The sequence below is a fragment of the Mauremys mutica genome, chromosome 8 (genome assembly GCF_020497125.1).
Source record: "Mauremys mutica isolate MM-2020 ecotype Southern chromosome 8, ASM2049712v1, whole genome shotgun sequence".
Taxonomy (NCBI): domain Eukaryota; kingdom Metazoa; phylum Chordata; order Testudines; family Geoemydidae; genus Mauremys; species Mauremys mutica.
This window is the reverse complement of record NC_059079.1, coordinates 34,156,006-34,181,009: the sequence shown is the minus strand read 5'-3', so window position 1 is coordinate 34,181,009 and position 25,004 is coordinate 34,156,006. Positions and strand designations below refer to the sequence as shown.

The 25,004-nt window shown below is 44.1% G+C and overlaps 1 protein-coding gene across 3 annotated transcripts in view; it reads right to left on the bottom strand.

The window, feature by feature from the left end:
- The window catches only part of FNBP1L (formin binding protein 1 like), a 112,295-nt gene extending 88,708 nt beyond the window's left edge, over positions 1–23,587 (bottom strand). Inside the window, exon 1 of one of the 3 annotated variants that reach the window (XM_045027586.1) lies at positions 22,990–23,587. In XM_045027586.1, coding sequence (XP_044883521.1) covers positions 22,990–23,013 — 24 coding nt within the window. In that variant the 5' untranslated portion in view covers positions 23,014–23,587. The remainder of the gene's footprint in view (positions 1–22,989) is intronic. The other 2 variants (XM_045027583.1, XM_045027584.1) reach the window with 2 other exon arrangements.
- Between the last annotated feature and the right edge of the window lie 1,417 nt (positions 23,588–25,004).

Genomic DNA, 25,004 nt, shown 5'->3' with positions numbered 1-25,004 from the left:
CAAGCAGGCTGCACCTACTCATGGGGTTGTTTCTCTTTACTGGTGCAGTCTCTTTCCTATGTACAATAGTAGCTACATCTCCATTGATGTCTCTTGTTACAATCTAGAAATGTATTACAAACATGTAGGTTGCTAAGCATCCACAAGTCCTCTTAACTTCAGTAGAAGTTAAACTCTGAACCTCACAGGATCAAGCCCTATCTGTCATCTGGGTATTTTGTTTGGTGCTGTCTCCTATCATTCTAATGAGCTTGTGTTTTGTTTTGTTTTTGTTTTTTTTAAATGCTGAAACAAAAAGAGTCATAATATGGCAGCAAAGTAACTTTTTCTTTCCAATCTTAAATCTGTTGGTCAGCATTTTGGTGTTCAAGTAAGCAGCATCTGTTTCTCTGTACATAACCCTTATATAACAAAAATCTGCAATCAAAAAGATGTGGGATGTAATTATTACTTTTTACTACAAGAATTGAGGAGCACACCTTTTAAAAATATCTGTCCTTTTTTTGTCAAGTTACTACCATTTTATTGGTTGGTGTAGGGTTTTTCCACCCCCTCTATTTTTTTTTTTTTAAAGATTGAAAACAACTTATTCTTAACATTTTGACTAAAGATTAAAAAAAAAAGATTATTAATGGATACTGAGACATTTGGGCAAAAAAATTGCTTTCACTGAATCCTAGATTAAGAAAATTAAGAGGTGTTTCAGGACCCAAATTGCTGAAATACAATATTGTAGAGGGGAGATTGTTAGAAATATATGATTTTTCCAAATGTAATGTGATGGCTTTAGAACAGGGGTCTCAAACATACGGCCCGCGGGTGGCAGTTATTTTCTGCGGCCCGCGAGGTCCTTGCAGCCCCCCCGCACTCCTCCAGCGTTTACCTAGAGCGGCTCCGGCCTGACAGCATCAGGGCAGGGCAGGCTCCCTCTCTGCCTGCCTGCCTACCCTGCCCCAGCGCCGGTTCGGGAAGCGGACAGAGCCTGCAGGAGGAGGGGCACAAGGGTGTGTGTTGATGTTGCTTCAGGCACCGCCTCCAGCAGTTCCCATTGGCCGCGGTTCCCCATTCCTCACCAATGGGAGATGCTGGGGGCCGTGCCTGAAGCAACAGCAACACACACACCCCGTGCCCCTGCTCCCCCACGTTCCAGCCACTTCCTGGAGAGGCGTGGGGGCAGGGCAGGCAGGCAGGGAGGGGCGGGGCCAAGGGCGGTGGCGGGGAGGAGTCAGTAATGCGGCCCTCGGGCCAATGTACTAGTCCTCATGTGGCCCTCATGGTCATTTGCATTTGAGACCCCTGCTCTAGAAAGCCATGCTTTATTCCTCTCGACCTCTCCCTCAATGTCCAGCATCAAATTAACAATCCTTTTGGAGCCTCTCAGTAGTATTTTTGAAACAGTGAGTTCACTACAAAGCAACGTAAGAATGGTCCTTTCTCCAAAGTGAGCTTTTTCTACACTATGATATCAGCCTAGTAGAGATGACCAGAAGGAAATGATGAAACTAAAAACCTATTTACACCCCCATAGGTCAGGGAGTGATTTTATTTGTGCTCTTCTAGATGGTCAAATGTGTTTGCACTTTCCAAACACCTACTTTATTATTATATAGTGCTAGAAGTGTGGCAGGCACTATAGCTTTGTGTTCAAAAATTACTCGGATGTAACAGCAGCAGGTTACTGAACGTGGATCAATGTCAAAGTCAAACCTTCCCCATTGATTCCTTGTAGCTGTTCAATAAATAATCACATTAGGAATATTAAAGATAGTTTTATGTGATTACAAACAGAAAGAAACGAATGGACTAATTTAAAAAAAGGTAGCAAATGGATGAAATTACATCTACATATTACAGAAGAAATACTTTTTATTCACAGAAAACCATGTTAATAAATAAGCACTTACTTATTCTTACATAAAAACAAGCTATAACTTAATATTATCATGAACAGAATCTCAGCTCCTAATCTTACACATCTACTGCACAGGTATTCAAACCATTTCATAGTGAAGACCACATAATAGCACAGAGATTGTATAAGAAAGGGAAGTGGTCCCTGAGACAAACACACAGACCTCTCCTCCTATTCAAAAGTACATACCATCACTGTGCCTGTTACAACTGCTTACATGGAAGAATTATTAGGAAAGTAATATTTTTTAGCTTCTTTTAATACAATCTATAGAGTCCTGCAAATCTGTGGATATTCACTTCATATCCACAAACCATTTTTGCAGATAGTGGATCGGATGCAGCTACAACTGCGCAGGACTCTACTCACCGGTGGCACCTGGCCCGTGGCGTCCAGCTCGGGCAGCCCAGGGAGCGCAGCGTGCTTGGGGCCAGTGCCCAGCAGCCAGTGGCTGGGGCTGGGTGGAGTCAGGGCTGTCCAGCACCCACTTGCTGCGCCGCTTCCGGTCCAGCAGCTCAGGCCCCTTGGACAGTGCCAGCATCCCCATCATGGCCTGGCCCAGCAGCTCTGGCTATGCTCCCAGTCCCAGGCCTGGCCTGCCGGCTCCTGAGCAGCAAGGCCCGCCCCTGGCCATGGGGATTGGAGTGGGCGGGGCCCTGGCACCCCACTCCTCTGCCCCACTGTGATGCAACATGCACTGCTGCTGCCATGTGCCACCGCTCACAAGCACAGCACATGTGACACCCCTTCCCCCAACCCCGCCCCTCCACGATGCCCCTTCTCCTCGAGGCCTTGCCCCTGTGCTGTCCCTTACCCCCAGTCTCCACCCTCGCACTGCCTCTTCCCTGCAAGACCCCGCCCACGCCTTTCTCCCCCCATCACTAGCCCTTGTGAGAGGCCTTGCTGCTGCAGGTGCAGATACAGGTAAAACACGGCTAGTGGAGCCGCAGATGCGGATCCATATATTTTTGTATCCACACAGAGCTCTAACAATCTAGCAGCTAAAAACAAAGAAAGGAGGCACCACCTGAAAAATCAACTCTCCACAAGCTACCAGCTACTGCTCAATAAACCACAGTTGGGAAGTGATACTTTCATGTCCAGGCAGTAGATCTGGACACCCCAATCATCAGGAAGGAGCTGTACCAACTAAAACTCAAATGCTCCTTTCCTAAGGACTTACAGAGTAGTTCAAGATCTTTTCACACAATTGTCTTTCATCAGCTCAGCTCTAAGCCAGATCCCCTAACTGAACTTTGATACCATGTATAGAAAATGACTAGAGCCCCGTATTTTTTCAAATACAAAATGACATGAAATAAATTGAAAAAACAGCAAACAAAACAAAAAATTCATCCTGCAGCAGAGGCTCCTGTCCCATGGGGCATGGCCCAGCCCCCATTCAAGGCACTGCAACCTGGAGCATGGGGCTGCAGTTCCACTCAGGTTTGGCCTGGTCGTTCCGCCATCACGACAGGGCAACAGTCGGGTCAAATTTGAGTAAGTGGCTTTGTGACCTGGCACACGGGGGTCACAGCTTCATTCTCTCAAGTTTGCCATCATGACAGAGGGGTGCCCAAGACAAACCTAAGCAGTGCTCCAACCCTTTTCAGCAGGCTGCAACACCCAGAGCAGGGAGCCAAGCCCAACCCCAAGGGAAAGGAGGTGCCACTGCAGAGTGAGTGCAGGGTGGGCTTGTTCTGCAACCTCCCACCCCAGGAGGTTCCTGACCCGACCCTTCTCATGCAGATAAATGAAATAACACAAAATTCCTGAAAAATAAAACAAAACTATAAAAAATAAAAAGAATTTCATGGGGCTCTTAAAATTGCCTCATGAACTGCCCCATTCCTTTCCTATGATGTATCCATGTTGCCACACTTCAAGGTTTCTCAGTACATGCAGCTAACACTCCACACTCTATCACAACAAACATAGTAATTTGTCATACAATGCTTGAAAGGCATTAATCTGCTATAGTAAATATGGAATTACAAAAAAAAATCAGTTGAGTGCCAGCCTGCGTCAAGTGAATTTGCACTATACCTCCCTCTTAAACAAATACTTGATAAGTACAAGTGTTAAATGAACAAATACATACTAAATGATAAACCAACTTTTCACTTTAATGAATAAAATTTGCTATGCACTACTATTTGATGAATACTGTAAATAAACATATTTTAAAACGGTAGTCTATGAAGTAACTAGTTAGTTAACATTTACAGCATATTGCTTGATTTATTTGTACAAATGATAAAAAAGGATCCAAGTAAGCAAAAGTTGGGAGAAAATAACTTTTTACAATAATGAGACATCATTTAAAATTTCATTTTATTTCAATTAGGCAGTAACTCTGATCATTGAGATTTAGGAAAAAAATAGAATTTGTTGCCCTTAAATTTAGTTTCCATTGTTTTAAAAAATGTTCAATTCGATATGAAACGAAAGCTCTGACATGTAGTAATAACTAAAAATAACAACACTTTGTACTTATATGGTGCCCTCCATTAGAGGATCTCAAAGCACTTTACAAACATTAACGAATTAAGCCTCCAACAATTATTTGAGGAAGGGAAATATTTCTCCAATTTTACAGATGGAGGCAAAAAAGTTAATTTACTTCCCTAAGGCAAATAAAAAGTCCACAGCAAGCCAGAAACAAGATTCAAGTTTCCTTACTCCTAGCCCAGTACCCTAACAACAAGACAATACTTCTCCCCCAGAGGAAGTAAATAAAAAAAATCTCAATTTTGGATTGTAAACCACAGACTGAACAAGTAACTGCCAGGAGAAGATGGGTTCCCAGTGTGCAAATATACAATGACAAAGATCAGCTATGACCAGTTTGGATACACTCACGTGACCCAAGTCATAGGGCAGAAGCAAAGTGACCATGACAACAGGAGCAACAGAAGAGAAGAAAAAGAAAGCTATCCAAAATCTCTCATTTAATTGTTTCAACATTCTACCGCTCTATCTAGGAAATGTACAGGCAAACAAGAACACCAGAATATAAGCCATTAATGTATTTGCAATCTGGTGAGTCACCTAAAAGGAATTATGATCTTGTTGTTATTCTCATCTTGGAATAAAACTGTAAGTACAATGAACAGCCAACAGTTTACATTTATGGGAATTAACTGCAATAAGAGTCAGTGTTGAGGGTCAGCATTTTAATGAAAACCTTCTGTTTTCATTATTGTAAGATGTTATTTTCTCCTCTTTCCTCTCCGCATACAGTTGGAAGCACTGACATGTATAAGAAGATGAATCCATAAACTTTCTGCCAAGACAGCACTGGGACTGGGATATGTAATCTCACTAGAGGCAACTGAGGCAAGCTGATTGGAATTTCAGCCTTCACTGAACAATTTGTTTTCTAACACAAGGAAAAAACTGAACATGTCTGGCCCTCTCACAATTTTTCCTACCAACAAAAATTGTACATCATCATAAACAATCTGTGTGCATGCATTATGAACAAAATATTCTGAAAAAGTTAGAAGTGTTAGTATATGAACTTCCCTTCAATATAGAATTACTGAGATAATCAATGAATGGCTTCACTGAATAGGCTAAGAAGCTGTTCTGCTAATGTCACAGAGAAAGCATCCAACTACTACACAATATGCACTAACCTAGTATCAGGATTAAACAAACAAATGACTCTTTAGGGCAGGCCCTTTTTTCTAAGTTGCTACCTTAATTGAGTGTATCTATCTTTAGACTCCACAACCAATACCATTTTCTGTTTTTCAAACATTTGTTAGAAGATTGTTAGCAGCCCACAACACAGTTATTATCTAGGGAAGGAGAAACAATCTACAAACACAGCAATTAAAAGATTGGTAATAGATTTGCCCATATTCTCACTTTTTCCCTCCCACCGTTGTGATGCTGTAATTTGCACTTCCAAAGAATCATGTCCCAGACATCACTTTGACAGAATTGCTCTTCGAAGAAATCCTCTGCATCACTGAGATAGGAAGCCTTGTAATTTCAGACAACCTCCTGCTATTCTCACGCAGAAAATCAAACTGGAAGTATCACATGCATCCAACGAAGTGGGTATTCACCCACGAAAGCTCATGCTCCAAAACGTCTGTTAGTCTATAAGATGCCACAGGAATCTTTGCTGCTCAAACTGGAAGTAGTAGCACTTAAACTCCCTTGCGATAGCCAGCTCTCAGAATTGTGAATAAGGACTCTGGCAAGGAAGGTAGGGACATTTTTTCCAATGGTAAGCATTCCATGGCACTCCAGGATTTGTAATATTCTATGTATAGTTGCATGGACTTCCTTGAAAATCAGCCAGATTTACAAATCCACATACATTCACAAGGCTTCATAACTAAAATCAGGAACAGATGTAATTCTAACAGCCATCAAGTGATTACCAGTGTTTCAAATTGGGTGGGAGAGGAATCTAACAAGATTCTGAAAGGGATACACAAAAATATGCACACATTTAGTCAACTGACAGCAGAAAATCCCTTAGCTGAACATCTATGGCAGGATTTTTGCCAACTCAGAACATAAACTGATGAAAAATCTTGGGGTCAATGACTCACTCTTCCTGGAAACAGTAGCAGAAAGGGTCGGATGCTTGTGAACAAGACAATTGCTGGAAAGATACAGACAAATATTATTTCTAACTAAAACAAAATGCTGTTGGAGTAATAATTGGACCTGTGGGCTCTTCAGCATGAAATTTTCTTCTGATGTTTTCATCACTGGGCCAGCAGAGGGTATGGCTATGTCTACACTGGCACTTTCGTCATTAAAACTTTTGTTGCTCAAGGGTATGAAAAAACACAACCCTAAATAACAAAAGTTTTAACGACGAAAAGCACTGCTGTGGACAGATCAATTCACACTGAGAGATTAAACATTTTACCCAAGATCACACAGAAAGTCTATGGCAGATGCAGAAATAGAACTCAGATCCTTGGACTCACAATTCTTCCAGACTATACTTTAGCCACAAGACCATCCTCATCGCATTCCATTGCACAGCTCAAAGAAACCTGTATGTCCAACTGAAGAGCATCACTAAGAGGCTACTATTTAGAAGTCCTTGGACAGAAAGAGGATGCAAATGGAGGCATGGGAGAACATACTGAAAAATATCTATAGGAAATCTGAACATTAGATGAAATAGTGTTCTTCACACTGTATGTGTGAACATACTAGCAAATCAATTCACAGCACATCAAGATTTAAAACTAAAGAAACATTTCCTCAGGCCAGAGGATTATTTTTTTAAGTTTACAGGACACCTATCATAGATTCTAAATTATTGTTTTAAAATAATAATCAATTCTGACAATTTTGAGGGACTAGCTATATATATATATAGAGAGAGAGAGAGAGAGAGAGAGAGAGAGAGAGAGAGAGAGAGAGAGAGAGAGAGACACACACACACACACACACACTAAACAGAACAATTAGTCTGTGGAAATCATGCTGCATGATATGACTGAGGCCAAGAGCTCAGATGGATTCATAAAAGAATAAAACATATGGAAAATGAGACTATTCAGTTACATTGCATAGAATATAAACTGTAAGAAATACAAACCCTCATTCTTCCGAGCATTAGCCAACCATTAATCAATGAGGTTAGGAAGAAACCTCTCAAGTGTGCAGATTACTCTATGCCTGTTCACTATGGGGATTCTTGCACCTCCTTTTAAGCATCTGATACTGGTCTCCATCAGAGACAACATGCTGGACTAGACAGAACTGTCATTAGTGTGAATCGGTATGACAAATTCTTATTTGCCCGTTTGTATTTGTCAGAAAGGTTATAGTTCCAAACCACTAAATATTAATTGATAAACAAACACTTTCTTTACTGGAAATACTTGCATGAAGAAAATTTTAGGCTCATAAAAGTCAGATAAAGTACAACTATATTAATTCACGGTAACAACTGGGAGACCCATTGCTAATTAATGAATTTTGAAAATTAGCAAGTAAGGACCAGATACTGAGAGTTAAGGAGCACCTGCAATTCTCGCTGATATATGGTAGTTGCAGCTAATCAGCACCACTCAAATGACTTCAGCCAAAGCCCACTGAAGTCAATGAGAAGATGCTTATTGACTTCAATGGACTTGACCTGATTTTGAGTCTGAACAGCAGTGAAAAAAACCAAAGATAAGTGCATAACAATATATACTTTGTTCATGTATTTGGTCAACTGTAGTTTATTTTTAAATTATGAAAATACTTAAAAGTTTATTTCACGATGTACTGGGCACTTTCCTAATATGGAAGGAGGCATGAATTCCTTCCCAAGGCACTCACAGCAGTATACTAGTAAATATTCTATAGCACATTCTGCAAAAATGATGAAGTCTTGGTACCATAAAGGACCTTATTCCAGCTTGTGTTCTTAAATATTTGCAAAGATGGGGGAAATACCTAGATTTAGTATAGATTAGTGAGGTTCTAATTAATATTTTTCTTCTGTTACTTTTCACACCTAATAAAAATGCCCAGTATTAGACTTTTTTATTAATGAATTTGCAACAACAAAAGCCCTGATCGTGCACCGCGCTCCATGTAGGCAGACCACAATGCCCTTGGACTTTATTAGAAACTCCCATGTCTTTGGAGCTCACTGCATGATTGGAATGGAAGTGAGTACATAGAAAGATATTTCATATTTAGCTTAACTAAAAAAACTCCAAGAAGAAAATTAAAATATAAAAATATAAAAAAAATAGATAACTTGTATGTTTTTGTATGTCACGGAGGAGGAGAATTCCATATGCACAAAATCATGCTGAAACATTACAGTATAAAATAAGGTCTAAATATTTTCAACAGTTTTGACTCATTATGAATAGAGATTAATTTAACAAATCAGGTTCTACCATTTCCAAACATTTCAGCAAAAACAGCTAGTAATGAACTATCACCTCTCTATTTTCATCTTGGATAATGTACACAGCAGGCATGAAACAATGCAAGTTATGCAAGAGGATGAAAGTAAAATTATACCTACCAATGCTGTTTTTAACCATTAAGGCTCCAGATCTGGAAAGACTTAAGTACATGCTTAACTTTACACATGATGGGTAGTCTCACTGAAATCAGTGTGTAAAGTTAAGCATGTGCTTAAATCTTTCTAGATATGAAGCCTAAATGTGTAACCATCTCAGAGTGAGCATGAGCTCACTACATACCCAGTACGCAAATTTAAAATTTAGTTAAATCCCTGAAAAATATATTTGCTTTAATAAAATAGCTGCATTTTTCATCCTATAATAAAATATAGCAGTAATACTTCGTCATTACATGTTATCTTTTTGTCAGAAGAGCTCAGATTTACAAATATTAATTATCCTATATGAAGTGGATATTAGTCACATTTTACAGATAGGGAAACTGAAGGACAGAGTAATTCACACAAGAACATAAATAGTGACAGCTAGATAAGTTGGGAACAGAACCCAAGACTCCCTGTAGTCTGGTCTAACCATCAGACAGTGCATCCTCACCAAGACAGAATGACAAATAATATTGTAAACTTTGTAAAGACATGTGCATTTAGAATATGCTGCAGGGGTGACCGTAGAAACAAATACACTAGTGAGAATAAGGCTATTCAGGGAATAGCTCTTAAAAATGGATGAGGAGGTTACTCACCTTGTGCAGTAACTGACGTTCTTCGAGATGAGTGTCCCTGTGGGTGCTCCACTCTAGGTGTCGGTGCGCCCCTGCGCCTTTGATCGGAGATTTCTGCAGCAGTACTCCTACCGGCCACGCATGCTCAGAGCCTGCCCCCCCGCTCTGAGTATACCTCTAGTGAGCATGCACGGCCGGTTCCCTCAGTTCCTTCTCTACAACGGAGGCTGCCCCAACTCCAAAGTAGAGGGGAGGAGGGTGGGTAGTGGAGCACCCACAGGGACACTCATCTCGAAGAACGTCAGTTACTGCACAAGGTGAGTAACCTCCTCTTCTTCGAGAGAGATGTCCCTGTGGGTGCTCCACTCTAGGTGACTTCGAAGCAGTGTATCTCAAGGAGGTAGGGACTTCGGATCTGGCAGGAATGCCGTAGTTAATACTGCCCTGCCTAATCGAGTGTCAGCGAGAGGGCTCTGAGTAAGGGCATAGTGTTTGACAAATGTGTGCTCGGAGGACCAAGTGGCTGCTTTACAGATGTCAGTCAATGGCACTTTACGTAAGAAGGCTACAGAGGTAGATACAGATCTAGATACAGATCTAGTGGAATGAGTTCTGATCAATGCTGGTGGTGTAACGTTTTTTATCTGATAGCAGAGTCGTATGCAATCGGAGATCCAGTTTGACAGTCTCTGGGGAGAGATAGGCATGCCTTTGGAGCGCTCCGCGATGGAGACAAAGAGCCTAGGAGAGTTTCGGAAGGGTTTCGTTCTGTCCAAATAGAAGGATAAGGCCCTGCGCACATCAAGTGTGTGCATTGTGGCTTCGAAGGAGTTTGCATGTGGTTTTGGGAAGAAAGTTGGTAGATGTATTGGTTCATTGATGTGAAATGAAGTGTGAACTTCTGGAAGGAATTTTGGGTGCAGGCGTAGAGTCACTTTGTCCTTGAAGAAGAGCGTATATGGCGGATCTGCCATAAGGGCTGCTATCTCTCCTGCCCATCGGGCAGAGGTAATCGCCACCAAAAAGGCTGTTTTCATCGAGAGGTGCAAGAGGGAGCAGGTGGCTAATGGCTCAAAGGGTTGATGAGTTAAACAGGACGATACTAGGTGAAGATCCCATGGAGGGGTAGGTGGCTTAATGTCTAGATATAAGGTTTGGAGTCCCTTCAGGAAACGCTTGGTGATGGGATGAGCAAAGACCGAGGTATTGTCAACTGTACCATGAAAGGTTGTGATGGCAGCTAAATGGACTCTGATGGAGCTGAAGGAAAGGCCGGATTGCTTAATGCTCAATAGATAGTCGAGTATGCAGGGAAGAGGTGCCGAGGTAGGAGACAGTTGTTTAGTTGAACACCATTCTGTGAATCGTTTCCACTTTCGGAGATAGGTGGTACGGGTGGATTGTGTTCTGCTGTGTAGAAGCACCCTCTGAACTTGGTCGGAACAATCTAGTTCTCGTTGGGAGAACCATGCAGGTACCAGGCTTTGAGATGAAGCATGGACAGATTCGGGTGAAGAAGCCGGCCGTGTTGTTGTGATAAAAGGTTCGGGATGAGAGGCAGTGAGATCGGTGGTCGAATTGACATTCTGGTTAGGAAAGGGAACCACGGTTGTCTCGGCCATGAAGGTGCTATCAAGATCACCCTGGCAAGGTCCGTTCGTATCTTTATGAGGACCCTGTTGAGCAAAGGTATTGGGGGAAATGCATAGAGCAAGTCCCGGTGCCACGGGATCATGAATGCGTCTCCGGAGTGTTTGCCCAGTCCCGCCCTGGAGCAAAAATTGAGGCATTTCGTGTTTTTCGCGGTTGCAAAGAGATCTATGGTTAGGAGACCCCAAGTGCGAAATATGTTGTAAATGATTCCCTCGTCTATCTCCCATTCGTGGTCCGAAGGGAAACGCCTGCTTAACTCGTTGGCAGTGGTGTTCATCACCCCTGGGAGGTAAGCAGCTGATATGCGGATGTGGTTTGCAAGGCACCAATTCCAGAGTTTTATGGCCTCTGAGCAAAGAGAGTGGGAGCAAGCCCCTCCTTGTCTGTTTACGTAGAACATGCAGGCAATATTGTCTGTCATTATGCGGACATGCTGATTCTGGATCAGTGGTAGGAAGTGGCGGCAGGCATTCCGTATAGCTCGAAGTTCTAGAACATTTATGTGCAGGGAGGTCTCGGAAGGAGACCATAGCCCGTGGACTGTTTGGTGAGAGATGTGGGCCCCCCAGCCAGTGAGAGACGCATCGGTCGTCATTATCAGAGTTGGGGAAGTCTGGAGGAAGGGGACTCCAGAGCAGAGATTGTAGGGGACTGTCCACCATAGGAGAGAGTCTTTGATTCGGTAGGGTATGGCCAGGTGTTTGTTTAGTGAGCGCACATTTGGTTTGTAAACCGTGGCCAGCCAAGCTTGGAAGCACCTCATGTAGAGACGTGCAGTAGTTTTATGGTATTGAATCGGTCGGGTGGGAGAGATGCCAGCCCAGTTGTGGAGTCGAGACTCGCTCCTATAAACTCCAGGTGCTGGGTAGGACTTAATGTGGATTTGCTTCTGTTTATTTGCAGGCCCAGGGATTGGAAGCAATCAATGGTGAGTTGTGTAAAGCGGAGGGCCTCGTCGAACGTGGAGGCCTTCAGGAGGCAATCGTCGAGGTAAGGGAATATTATGACCCCTTTTTTCCTGAGGTAGGCAGTGACTACCGCTAGGAGCTTGGAGAAAACTCGGGGGGCAGTGGAAAGGCCGAAGGGTAGAACTCTGTATTGGAAATGTGTTGAGCCGAGGGTAAAACGAAGGAAACGTCTGTGGGCCGGGTGGATAGTGATGTGAAAATAGGCATCTTGTAGGTCGAGGGCTGAAAACCAATCGCCCTGCTCCAGGGCTGGAATTATGGTGGTGAGAGTAACCATCTTGCACTTTTGCTTTTTGATAAATTTGTTGAGCCGCCTGAGGTCGAGGATCGGTCGCCATCCTCCAGTTTTCTTTTCTGTTAAGAAATAATGGGAGTAGAACCCTTTTCCCTTGTGGCATTCTGGCACGAGTTCGATAGCCCCCAGGTGAAAGAGATGTTGTACTTCTTGCTGGAGGTGTAGCTCGTGAGAGGGGTCCCTGAAGAGGGACGGGGAGGGTGGGTGGGTGGAAGGGAAGGAGAGGAAGGGGATAGAATACCCAGTTGTGATGACCTCTAAAACCCACTTGTCGGTGGTAATATTCTGCCATTGGTGCAAAAATGGCTGTAGGCAGTGTCCAAAGATAGTTGTAAGCAGTGCATACGCTGAAGTTGGGACGATGTTTACGAGACCCTCGACCAAAGATTCAAATCTGCTTATTAGCTGGAGGAAGCTGGGGCACCCCGGAAGAATTGGGGCGACGCCTCTGGTATCTGGATCTCTGGCGTTGGTGTTGCTGTTGTTGATCCTGAGATCTTGGGAACTGCTGAGTATATGGGGGGTAGCGTGGATGGTGGTAAGGTTGATATCTGTACTGTCGCCTTCTGGTTGTAGGGGTTTGGATGCCTAAGGATCGAAGAGTGGCCCTTGAGTCCTTCATTGAGTGAAGCACCTCATTTGTGGTGGAAGCAAAGAGTTTATCACCATCAAAAGCGAGATCCTCTATGGTGCTCTGAACCTCGCGAGGAAAGAGGGAAGAAGAGAGCCATGAACCTCGGTGCATGACCACCGCCGAAGCAGGGGATCTTGCTGCGGTATTGGCTGCATCCAGAGCTGCTTGAAGAGCCGTGCGTGATATGATTTGGCCCTCGGAAACTAAAGCTTTAAACTGTTGTTTCTTCTGGTCTAGAATATGTTCAATAAAGTCCATGAACTTGTTATAGTTTCTATGGTCGTACTTTGCCAGAACTGCGGTATAATTGGCAATTCGAAATTGTAAGGTTGAAGAGGCATACACTTTGCGACCCAGCAGGTCTAAACGTTTGCCTTCCTTGTTGGCTGGAGTATGGCGGGAATACTGTTGTTTGTTCCTTTGATTGGCTGTGTCCGCTACCAGTGAGTTTGGCGCAGGATGTGAGAAAAGGAATTCAGAGCCATTAGAGGGAATGAAGTATTTACGGTCCGCTTGTTTGCGGGTAGGCTGGCTTGTGGCTGGAGCCTGCCAGATGGACTTAGCAGGTTCCAGAAGGGCTGGATTGATTGGTAATGCCAGTCTGGATGACGAAGAGGGTTGCAGGATATCCGTTAACTCATGTTGGTGGTCTGGTACTTCCTCTAGATTGATTCTGAGGTCGCTGGCAACCCTTTAAAAGAGATCCTGGAATTTCGCAAAATCGTCTGAGGAAGTTGGGGGGGGGGGGGGGAGTAAAGCTTCTTCAGGCATTACTTCAGTTGGTATTTCAGTTGGTACTGGGTCAGGAGCAGGATTTAATTGATCCGGAGAATGGGAGGGTGCCGCCAAGTGAGTCATATCATCTGGACGTTTGCGTCTCGTCGAATTGGAATAGCTGGTGTGCTGCCGAGGGAAAGATGCCCATGGGGCCCAATACTGCCATGGTGGTGGGAAAGGCATAGGTGGAGCCATCCAGGGGTTAATGCACCAGGAGGCAGGATCTCGAGGGCAGTCTGAGACAATTTTCCTGTGCCCGCGGGTGACAGGAATCCAAGGATGGAATTCTGATTGCATTGAAACATCACCCTGTAGTTCAGACTCCTCTTCACTGGAGGAAGGCTGTTCAGATCCTGAATCATTGGTAAGGGAGAAGCAATCTTTAAGGAAGGGTGATTGCATCGTAGGTGACACTAATAGGTCACTTGGCTGGGTAAACGGCAGCACTGAGGCAGCTGAAGGTGAAGGCTGATAGAACTGCTGTGAGGGAACTCGGGCTTGCACCGGAGTTCCAAGTCTTAGCTCAGTGCCAAGTAGCGCTGTCAATGCCGGTGCTGGAGCCGATGCCACGCTATTAATAGCGGGCTGCGGTGCCTCAGGGGGGTCCTGGAATGTCGGCACCGCATTCGTCGCGGTGCCGATAGGTGCCATAATTGAGGCAGGCAACTGAAAGCCTGTCGCCTCGGCACCAGAGCTTCGCGCCGCAGCCGAAAGCACAGGCGGGTTTAACGCGATTCCTAAGGAGCCCGGCTCGTCGAAAGTCTTCAGGCGGGGGAGCACCGGTAAGGAGACTGTGGATCTGACCGGAGAAGGTTTGTGTCTAAGGGCTTCTTTTGTATCTGACAGAAGGTGCCCTCGTTTTGCTGCTTTCTTCTGCTTTTTAGCAGTGGGAGAGCTGTGTCGGTGAGCAGAGGCAGAGTCCGCGCCAGGGTCTGAGGCGGACCCTAAGGATTTTTGAAGTAGAATAAGTTTAAGCTTTAGCTCCCTGTGTTTTCTCGCTCTGGAGCTTAGTTTAGTACAGTGAGAACATTTTTGGGGAATATGGGTTTCCCCCAAACATTTTATGCACTGTGAATGTCCATCGGAGAGAGGGATAGCGTCCTTACAGGAGGAGCAGCGCTTAAAGCCTGTGGAGCCAGGCATGTCTGAAACGCTGAGAGAAAAAAAAAATTTTTTTTAAACGGTAGAGAAAAAAGATAAGTAACACTAACTAACAACTAACTAACAAGAAACTATCTAACTCTAAGTTATTTTAAGATGAGGAAAAGAAATTCTTTAAGGAGTCTGCTGAGCTCCGTCTCAAGCCGGGGACAGTAGAGAAGGAACTGAGGGAACCGGCCGCGCATGCTCACTAGAGCTATACTCAGAGCGGGGGGGCAGGCTCTGAGCATGCGTGGCCGGTAGGAGTACAGCTGCAGAAATCTCCGATCAAAGGCGCAGGGGCGCACCGACACCTAGAGTGGAGCACCCACAGGCACCCACAGGGACATCTCTCGAAGAACAACAGAAACTTGTAACAAGATATGGAAATAATGGAGATGGATCAATTTTTTATGCACCGTGAAGAAAACCTGTAGAAGAAAGTAGTCCTATAGATATGTCATCTTAAACTAACAAGCCTTTTTACTATTTTTGGTTCACATTATTTGAAAGGAATGCTGTCAAGTAAGAAAAATGTACACATATATGTAAGCACTAACACACAAGAAGCATTCTGTTCAGCCAATACACACGCATTTTTGGTGTGCTAAGGTACAAAGTCCAGCAGTGTATTTCAGAGCACCCAAGACGTGCATATATTACCTGAGACACACAAACTCTGGAGAGTGTTGTACTTTTAAAATGGTTTGTTTGCGAAAAATACCCACATTTAAATAATATAGAAAACAATCCACAAAAAAAAGTTCTAGTGTAGTATGCCTGATACAGCTATGGACTATGAAGACTATTTTTAAAGAAGTGTAACTACGATGTAAATTTAATACTATAATTGTATGATCTCTAGTATCAAATAAATACAACACAAACATACGGTGTGTTGGTTTGCTTTTGTTTAATTCCCTAAGACTTCTCTCCAGTTCATCACCTCTACCCACTCACCATTATTCTTAAGTAATCAGAAGTAGCATCAGGACTTAAGAAGAGAACCAGCTATCCATGCTACTCCGATTTTTGAGAGTAGCAGGACTTCAAACAATAAGCAGCAAAAGAAAGAGATCCTATTCAAGCATAGGGAAAAGAGTTAAAGGAATTTTAAATCATCACACACATTAAATTGCATTTGTTTAATAAATTATCAAAAGAGATTTATATTTAAAAGTGTTATATATCCATGTGGTGTAGTGATCTAGATGATGAATAGGCTGTGTATTCCCTTTTGCTCGTGTACAACAGCTTTATTTCTGAAAATTTCCCGTTGTTACTAGCTCTGGTGCAAGTACTAGCAAAGGCAAGACTCCAGGCAGCCACGTGAACTTCCAGTACTGTTTCATCTAAACCTGCTCAGAGCAGGTCTATACAACAGGGTGGATGAAACACTAGAAACAGCAAGTGCCCTGGTTACACTAACGCTCCAAGTCATCACTATCAGTGACTATTGGGGCTGCAGTGGGGTTAGCAACAATCCGAAGATTTTTTTTTTTTTTTTTTTAGAAAAAAGGCTAGTGTGCACATGGTCAATGTGCGTATTCTGAGAGTGCCAACTGTATGGGTTCTGGACCTCTATGGGTCAATCAGTTCATCCCTTTCATCCACTGCTTTATCTAAATATAAAAAGATACCATAAATCAGTGGTTCTCAAACTTTTGTACTGGTGAACCCTTTCACATAGCAAGCCTCTGAGTGTGACCCCCCCTTATAAATAAAAACACGTTTTTATATATTTAACACCATTATAAATGCTGGAGGCAAAGAGGGGCTTGGGGTGGAGGGTGACAGCTGCCCCCCCAAGGGGTCCCTATCCCCAGTTTGAGAACCCCTGCCATAAATTTTTCACATCTGCCCCTCTGAAGCTTAACAAATATTGATTTTTTTCTTAAATGTTTTTAGCCTAGATTGAAGTGGCTGTTCTCATAAAACACTTTAATTTATGTTTTGTCTTATGTCAAAACATCTTTATTTTCACATGAACTGATATCAGAACAGGTTAAGGAATAGATGAAAGATGTTGCAGTCAGCAGAAGAACACAAAGCATTGCTTTGGCAGTCACACAGAAAAAAAATGGTTTGTTTGTTTTTTAAATATACACCTCTACCCCACTATAACGCTGTCCTAGGGAGCCAAAAAAATCTTACTGTGTTATAGGTGAAACTGCGTTATATCGAACTTGCTTTGATCCACCAGAGAGCGCAGCCCCGCCCCGCCCCCCCGGAGCGCTGCTTTACCGCGTTATATCCAAATTCATGTTATATCGAGTCATGTTATATCAGGGTAGAGGTGTATATACATATCTATTATTGAGCATTTTAAAAAACACTTAGAGTCTATAGAACTTGCACCATTTAATAATGAACCTCTGTATCCTTAATAAGAGCCCTTACTCCATCTCATGTTTTGTTATTGTAAAGAGGCAGAGTACTCAGCTAAAACAAACAATTATATGAATTTTGCAGATGGGTAAGAATGGCAGGGTCAAACTCTATGCTTAAAAAGCATGACAGCGTTCTTAAAGTTAAGGCACATGAACAATTAATGGATTGCAAAATAACACTTAATAGGTAACTGGTAAACTTTAACTGTAAGTTTCCTGGCCATATCAGTTTATCTTTCAACTGATTTGCCTGCCTCCTATGTCCAAAATGCTGGTCATTCAAATAAGTGCAATTTCAAGATCCACCTCTTTCATCTATGCCTCTTTACATGTAGGATGAAGGCAATCTTATATTCAATACTCTGAGGGTTTTGAGGACAGCAATTTAACTGTCACTCACAAGTATAAAGTGAATCTGCTTGAGAAATTGCCCAAATAGGCAAATTCTAGTCGACCTATTTTTTTGTGTTTATAAAACATCTTATAATTGTTTTGGAGCTTACACAAGAAATCCAGTGTCCTCATAACACAAACACCCCTACTTTTCCAAAGTACCAAAACGCTGAAAGCATTAACCCGTAACCTTAGCTGAAGATCTGAGCTATAAATTTTATTTTATTTTTTGCACAGGTGTGAATTCAATTTAGTTATTTGTGCTATTAATACGAATTATATAAATTGCTATTGTTAATAAAATTACAAGAACTTTCACTTATATTTTTTGCTTTAGTTTGTGAAGGCAGTATAGCAGCATTGTTAGCCTACTGTTAGTAGGCAATGAAGCAATATTATTATTATTTATCATTTGTATTATCATTGCGCTTAAGACCCCTAGTCTTGGACCGGGGTGTCCCATTGAGTCAGGTGCTGCACAGTGACAGAACAGAAAGATAAACCATGCTCCAAACAGTTTTCTATCTAAGTACTGATACCTCTCAAACAGGTGTCTTAGTGTAATATGTTAATTGTATTCCAGATATCACATAAACATCCCAACAAATCCCTTGTATTCCATTTAGCATAACAGACCAACTATCAGACAGGGGGATAAAATGAACCAATACTGATTAAACAACTTCAAACTATAAAGCTCTAACATTTATTTTTCCAGTAAAGAGTTTTTACCAGAAAAATTGTCTCTTCATTCCACACTCTTCTTAAATAAATAAATCAGTATATAGTAGGGGTGTCAATTAATTGAAGTTAACTCATGCAATTAACTCAAAAAAAATTAATTAATTGCAATTCAAAAAATTAATCGCAATTAATGGCAGTTTTAATCGCACTGTTAAACAATGGAATACCAATTAAATTTATTTAATATTTTTGGATGCTTTTCTACATTTTCAAATATATTGATTTAAATTACAACACAGAATACAAAGTGTTCACTGCTCACTTTATATTATTTTTATTACAAATATTTGCACTGTAAAAATGATAAAAGAAATAGTATATTCACCTCCTACAAGTACCATAATCCAATCTCTTTATCATGAAAGTGCAACTTACAAATGTAGATTTTTTTTGTTACATAACTGCACTCAAAAACAAAACAATGTAAAACTTTAGCATCTACAAGTCCACTCAGTCCTACTCACTGTTCAGCCAATCAGTAAGACAAACAAGTTTGTTTACATTTATGGGAGATAATGCTGCCCGCTTCTTATTTACAATGTCACCTGAAAGTGAGAACAGGCATTTGCATGGCACTGTTGTAGCCGGTATTGCAAGGTATTTACGTGCCAGATATGCTGAACATTCGTATGCCCCTTCATTCTTCCGCCACTATTCCACAGGACATGCTTCCATGCTTGTTTAAAAAAAAAAAAAGCAATTAAATTTTGACTGAACTCCTTGGGGGAGAATAGTATGTCTCCTGCTCTTTTACACCCGCATTCTGCGATGTATTTCATATTAAAGAAGTCTCGGATGATGACCCAGCACATGTTGTTCGTTTTAAGACCACTTTCACGCAGATTTGACAAAACGCAAAGAAGGTACCAATGTAAGATTTCTAAAGATAGCTACAGCACTCAACCCAAGGTTTAAGAATCTGAAGTGTTTTCCAAAATCTGAGATGGATGGGGTGGGGAGCATGCTTTCATAAGTCCTAAAGGAGAAACACAGTGATGCGGAAACTACAGAACCCAAACCACCAAAAAAGAAAATTAACTTTCTGCTGGTGGCAGTCTGTCTCCACTTCTTTGGATCGTTATCAAGCAGAACCCGTCATCAGCATGGACTCATGTCTTCTGGAATGGTGGTTGAAGATGAAGGGACATATAAATCTTTAGCACATCTGGCACGTAATTATCTTGAGATGCCAGCTTCAACAGTGCCATGAGACTGGCTGTTCTGACTTTCAGGTGACATTGTAAACAAGAAGCAGGCAGCATTATCTCCCATAAATGTAAACAAACTTTTTTGTCTGAGTGACTGGCTGATCAAGAAGTAGGACTGAGTGGACTTGTAGACTCAAGTTTTACATGGTTTTATTTTTGAATGCAGGGGTTTTTTGTACATAATTCCTCATTTGTAAGTTCAACTTTCATGATAAAGAGATTGCATTACAGTACTTGTATGAGGTGAATTGAAACAAAATACTATTTCTTTTGTTTTTTACAGCACAAATATTTGTAATAAAAATAAATATAAAGTGAACACTGTACACTTTGTATTCTGTGTTGTAACTGAAATCAATATATTTGAAAATATAGAAAATATCCAAAAATATTCAAATAAATGGTATTCTATTATTATTTAACAATGTGATTAATCATGTGATTAATTTTTTTAATCGCCTGACAGCCCTAATATATAGTAATCGTCATAATACCTAGCTCTACATATGACAAAAGGCATTTAAAATTGGAAAACTGAGCCCTTTTAGACAGTAGGATTTTTTCCCTAAAATTTCCCACCATTTCAACCACCACTGTGCCATCTGTAGTAACAATGATGGGCACACTAGTGTAGAAAATGTACCATATCATGTTGATTCATCCTGAACTGGGTTAGACATCATGGTACTTAAAATACTGGTGGTTACCTGGAGTCCTGTCCACACTAGCAATCCTTCTACAACAGAGGTGGGCAAACTATGGCCCGTGGGCCACATCCAACCCAGGGGACTGTCCTGCCTGGCCCACGAGCTCCTGGCCCAGGAGGCTAGCCACCGGCCCCTCCCCTGCAGCCTCAGCCCGCTCGCTCCGCTGCCATCGCCGCAATGCTCTGGGTGGCAGGGCTGTGAGCTCCTGGGGCAGCGCAGCTGCAGAGCCCGGTCTGACCCAGTGCTCTGAGCTGTATGGTGGCGGCGGTGGCGTGGCCCGGCTCCAGCCAGGCTGCGTGGCTGTAGCGCCGCCAGCCATCGGTGCTCCAGGCAGCGCGGTAAGGGGGCACAGAGCGGGGGGGGGGGTTGGATAGAGGGCAGGGGAGTTCAGGGTGGTGGTCAGGAGGTGGGGTTGTGGATAGCGGTTGGGATGGGAACAAGGGGTTGAATGGGGGCAGGGATCCCGGGGACGGCAATCAGGAAGGAGGGGGGGTTGGATGGGGTGGCAGGAGGCAGTCAGGGGCAGGGGTTCCGGAGGCAGTCAGGGGACAGGGAGAAGGGGTGGTTGTATGGGGCAGAGGTCTAGGTGGGCCGTCAGAAATCAGAGTGGTTGGATGGGGCGGCAGGGGTCCGGGGATGGTCAGGGGACAGGGTGTGTGGATGGGGCAGAGGTCCCCGAGGGGCCATTAGGGAACGAGGGGGCGTTGGATGGGGCAGGAGTCTGGGGCGGGGGCAGATAGGAGGTTGGGACCAGGCCAGGACCCCCTCCCCTAACCGTCCCTCTACACAGTTTACGAAACCTGATGCAGCCCACAGGGAAAAGTTTGCCCGCCCCTGCTCTACAACTACCATTAGTAGAATTAAACTGCTTGTACTAATGGTGGAAATTTTTACAACAAAGATGTAGTGTGGACACATAAGAGAGGCTACAGCCTGGTTTGCAGCCATGCACCCTTTGTACAAAAAGTACCACAGGAAAGTAACAGCCCTATACTATGCTATAATACTTTAGGTCGTTATTATAGAATAATTGTACATAGTGAGGGGACACACCTCAAAATTATTTGCTTGTGGGACTCTCCTTTTTTCAAAAACAGCGAACTGTTCTGACAATTATGTGCCATCAATAGGCATGTATAGATACAGTCCTCTCTCTTCAACCCCCTGCTTAAGTAACTACGGATCTGATCCTGCAAATACACGAGAGTAGCTTTACGGATGTGAGTTGTCTCCAAACTGAATGGGGCTGCTCAGGTGCCTAAATACACGCAGGATCAGACTTTACTTACATTACTCACTAATCTCTCTTCTTCACCACAGCACCTCCTGCTATCTACTGCTAGCCCATCCCCAGCAGCTCAGCATTCTCTGAGTCCCCTGACACAGGATACCAGGCACAACTGACTCGCAACAAAAGGGACTGAACAAACTGGAAAGTCCTTTTCATCCCTTTCCTCACTCACCAAAAAAACTTGTTTGTTGATATACTGTTGTGGTTCACAAAAAACTATTCTAAAGGCACTTACTGCCATCCCCAATGCCATCTCCCCCCAGCTGCCCCTCATTACCATTGCCAAGCCACTGTAGTGATGGGCACTAGAAATTCAGATGCAGCACTCTCCTAGAGCCCCATCAATTGCCATTTCCACACACCATTGCCCAGCACCTACCCTATTCCCATCCCAATACCCAGCCCCCAACCCTCACGCTATCTCCTATCTCTATCCCCCTACTGCCCATCCCCAATCCCCCTTCCCAATCCCCCTCTCTCTTCCCATCCCAATCCCCCTCCCCAGTCCTCCTCACTGCCCAACCAAGCCATCCTCTTCCCAAATCCCATCCCAATCCCTCTCCCCAGTCCTCCTCCCCTTCCCATCCCAATCCCCCTCCCCATCACTCCCCACTGCCCATCCCCAATCTCCCCTTTCCATCACCCCCATTATTCCCTTCCCATCCCAATCCCCCTCCCCAGTCCTCCTCACTGCCCAGCCAACCTCCCCTTCCCATCCCCCACCTCCCCAATCCCCCTCCCCATCGCTCCCCACTGCCCATCCCAAACCTCCCCAATCCCCCTCCCCATCGCTCCCCGCTGCCCATCCCAAACCTCCCCAATCCCCCTCCCCATCGCTCCCCGCTGCCCATCCCAATCCCCATCCCCATCGCTCCCCGCTGCCCATCCCAAACCTCCCCAATCCCCCTCCCCATCGCTCCCCGCTGCCCATCCCAATCCCCATCCCCATCCCCATCGCTCCCCACCGCCCATCCCAAACCTCCCCAATCCCCCTCCCCAGCGCTCCCCGCTGCCCATCCACCCCCCACTCACCCGCCCTTTCGGCCCACCCGCCCCCTCCCCAGTGCTCCCCGCTGCCCACCCCCAAGCGCCTCGGCCCGGCTGGCAGGGGGGCGAGGGCCACGGGCCTGTCCCTCCTCTCGGCAGCCGAACAAAAGCCCGCCAGCCCCCGGCCCCGCTCCCCCGGGAGTCCCTCGGCAGAATCCCAGACACAATGAGGCGCCAGCAGCGACTCACCCACAGCTCCGCGCCCCAGCTCATGGCGGCTCCGCGGGCAGCGCTGGCTGCAGAGAACGGGGTCCGGGGCGGCTGCACACGGCCGGGGTCTCCTCGGCGACCGGGGCAGGACGAGAGGTGGCTGCGGCGAGTCGGGCTGCGGCGGCTCCACCGGGCTGGGGACAAGGGGAGGGGGAGCCGCGGAGGAGGCTGGGAGAGGGGCGGGCCCGGCTACGGGGGAGGGGAGAGGCCGCCGCTCCCCAGGGAGGCCCGGGAACAAGGTCAGGGCAGCGCTACCTCCTCCCGGAACACGGCCCGTAGGGGAGCCCTGGCCCAGCCCTCTAGGGCTCCTTCCAAGGGGTCTCCCTATGGGGGGTGGGGGCCTGGGGGTGGAAATGGGGGGCTTCCTCGCCCCCCCAGGGGAGGGAACGTCCCCTATGGGGAGTGTCGCGGGCGGGGCTTTTAAGAGGGGGTAACTCTCGGGGGTCTCGCTCTAGGGGAGTCTTTTAGCGTGGAGGGCGGGGGAGCAGGTCGGGGTAGACGGGCCGTTTCCCAGCGTGAGGTGAGCGCCGCTGTTCCAAGGCTTTCTCTGGCAGCGGACAGCTGGCTGCCTCCCCCTGCCCGCTCAGGAAACCTCCTGCTGCAAAAGCCCGGAAGAAAGAGCCCCTCCCTTTTTCTCCTGTACTGATCCCAACCCAGCCTGTTCCCAGAGAATCCAGGCAGAGGGAGCGATATAATACTTGATACAACCATTAGACAATAGACAAGTCATCATGCAAATAAAGGAAGTTAAGTGGGATCCTTACAGAAACTTACTGCTGCTGAGCATTGAAATGGGACTGGGAAATTATTCCTGACTCAGTAAGTAAATATAATACATGAGCACAGGCGTTATGTAACATTTCTTCTTATGAACAAGGATATCATGTCATTACAGGTACTCATAAAATCGTGCTGTATGTCACCTGACCAAGATGATCCCCTTAAAGCTTTGTACCTCCCTATAGGCCACGCAATTCCCCAGAGAATGACGACTCAGGCAGGACTCAGCTTCTAAATCAATATTGCCAATGCAGTTGTATCTGAAAGCATTATTATTAATCCAACCAGAACTATAGGGAACAATGCTAAGGCTTTGATTAGATACACTATTGTGATGCTAAGAGAGACCTGAAAGGAGGAGGAATCTTTTTTGACCTCCTTATTTTTATAATTATGCATTAATAGATCTTGAAAAAGTCCTTATTTTAAAGTCTCTTTCTGCTTGTTTTTCACCCTAGAATTGTGAGGTCTTATTTTTCCAATTTTTGTTGATAGACAAGAATAACTCATGACAATTGTATGCTCCCTCAGCTGTTAATTAAAGGGATGTGTTGAAAGGGGACTGATTTTTATTATGATTGTTTAAAGCTTTGTTTTCTGTTAACATCTATTTAACTTAAACGTTTGAGAGGAAAAATGTTTAAGTTAAAACTCTTTGTTTTTTGTTAACACCTTTTTAAACAATCATAATAAAAATAAATTCCCTTTCAATGAGGTTTCACTTCCTTGGTATATATGTCTACCATGGCTAACCTGCTAGCTTTCTAGTCATCCCTAGTGTTTCAGGATAGACAAAATCTGAATTTCTAAGGTTTAAAAAAAGCAGTCAAAGAGGGGTGCGGAGAAACACTTTTCAGGCCTTTGTTATATGTTACCATGAAGCAAAGGGGGGGGGGGATTTAATTTGAAAGTCACCTTTTAGGTAGTGTGCCTCATTGTCTTGTTTAAATAGGTTTAATCTTATAAAGGGACAAAGTTAAGCTTTAATAAGTCTCTGTGAATTCCATCAACTTTCTTTTTTCAGTAAAGCAAGGAATTATCAAAATAATAAACAGATGATCTTGTATGAAACATATGTCTCTGCACAGCTGCTATGATAAAGATCATGGGCCAAATTCATTCCTAGAGTAACTGTTTAAATCAATGATTTACAGCAGGAAATGGATCCAGCCCCCTGTATGTGTGCAGATTTATGTGAGTGTTGTGCCAGATGT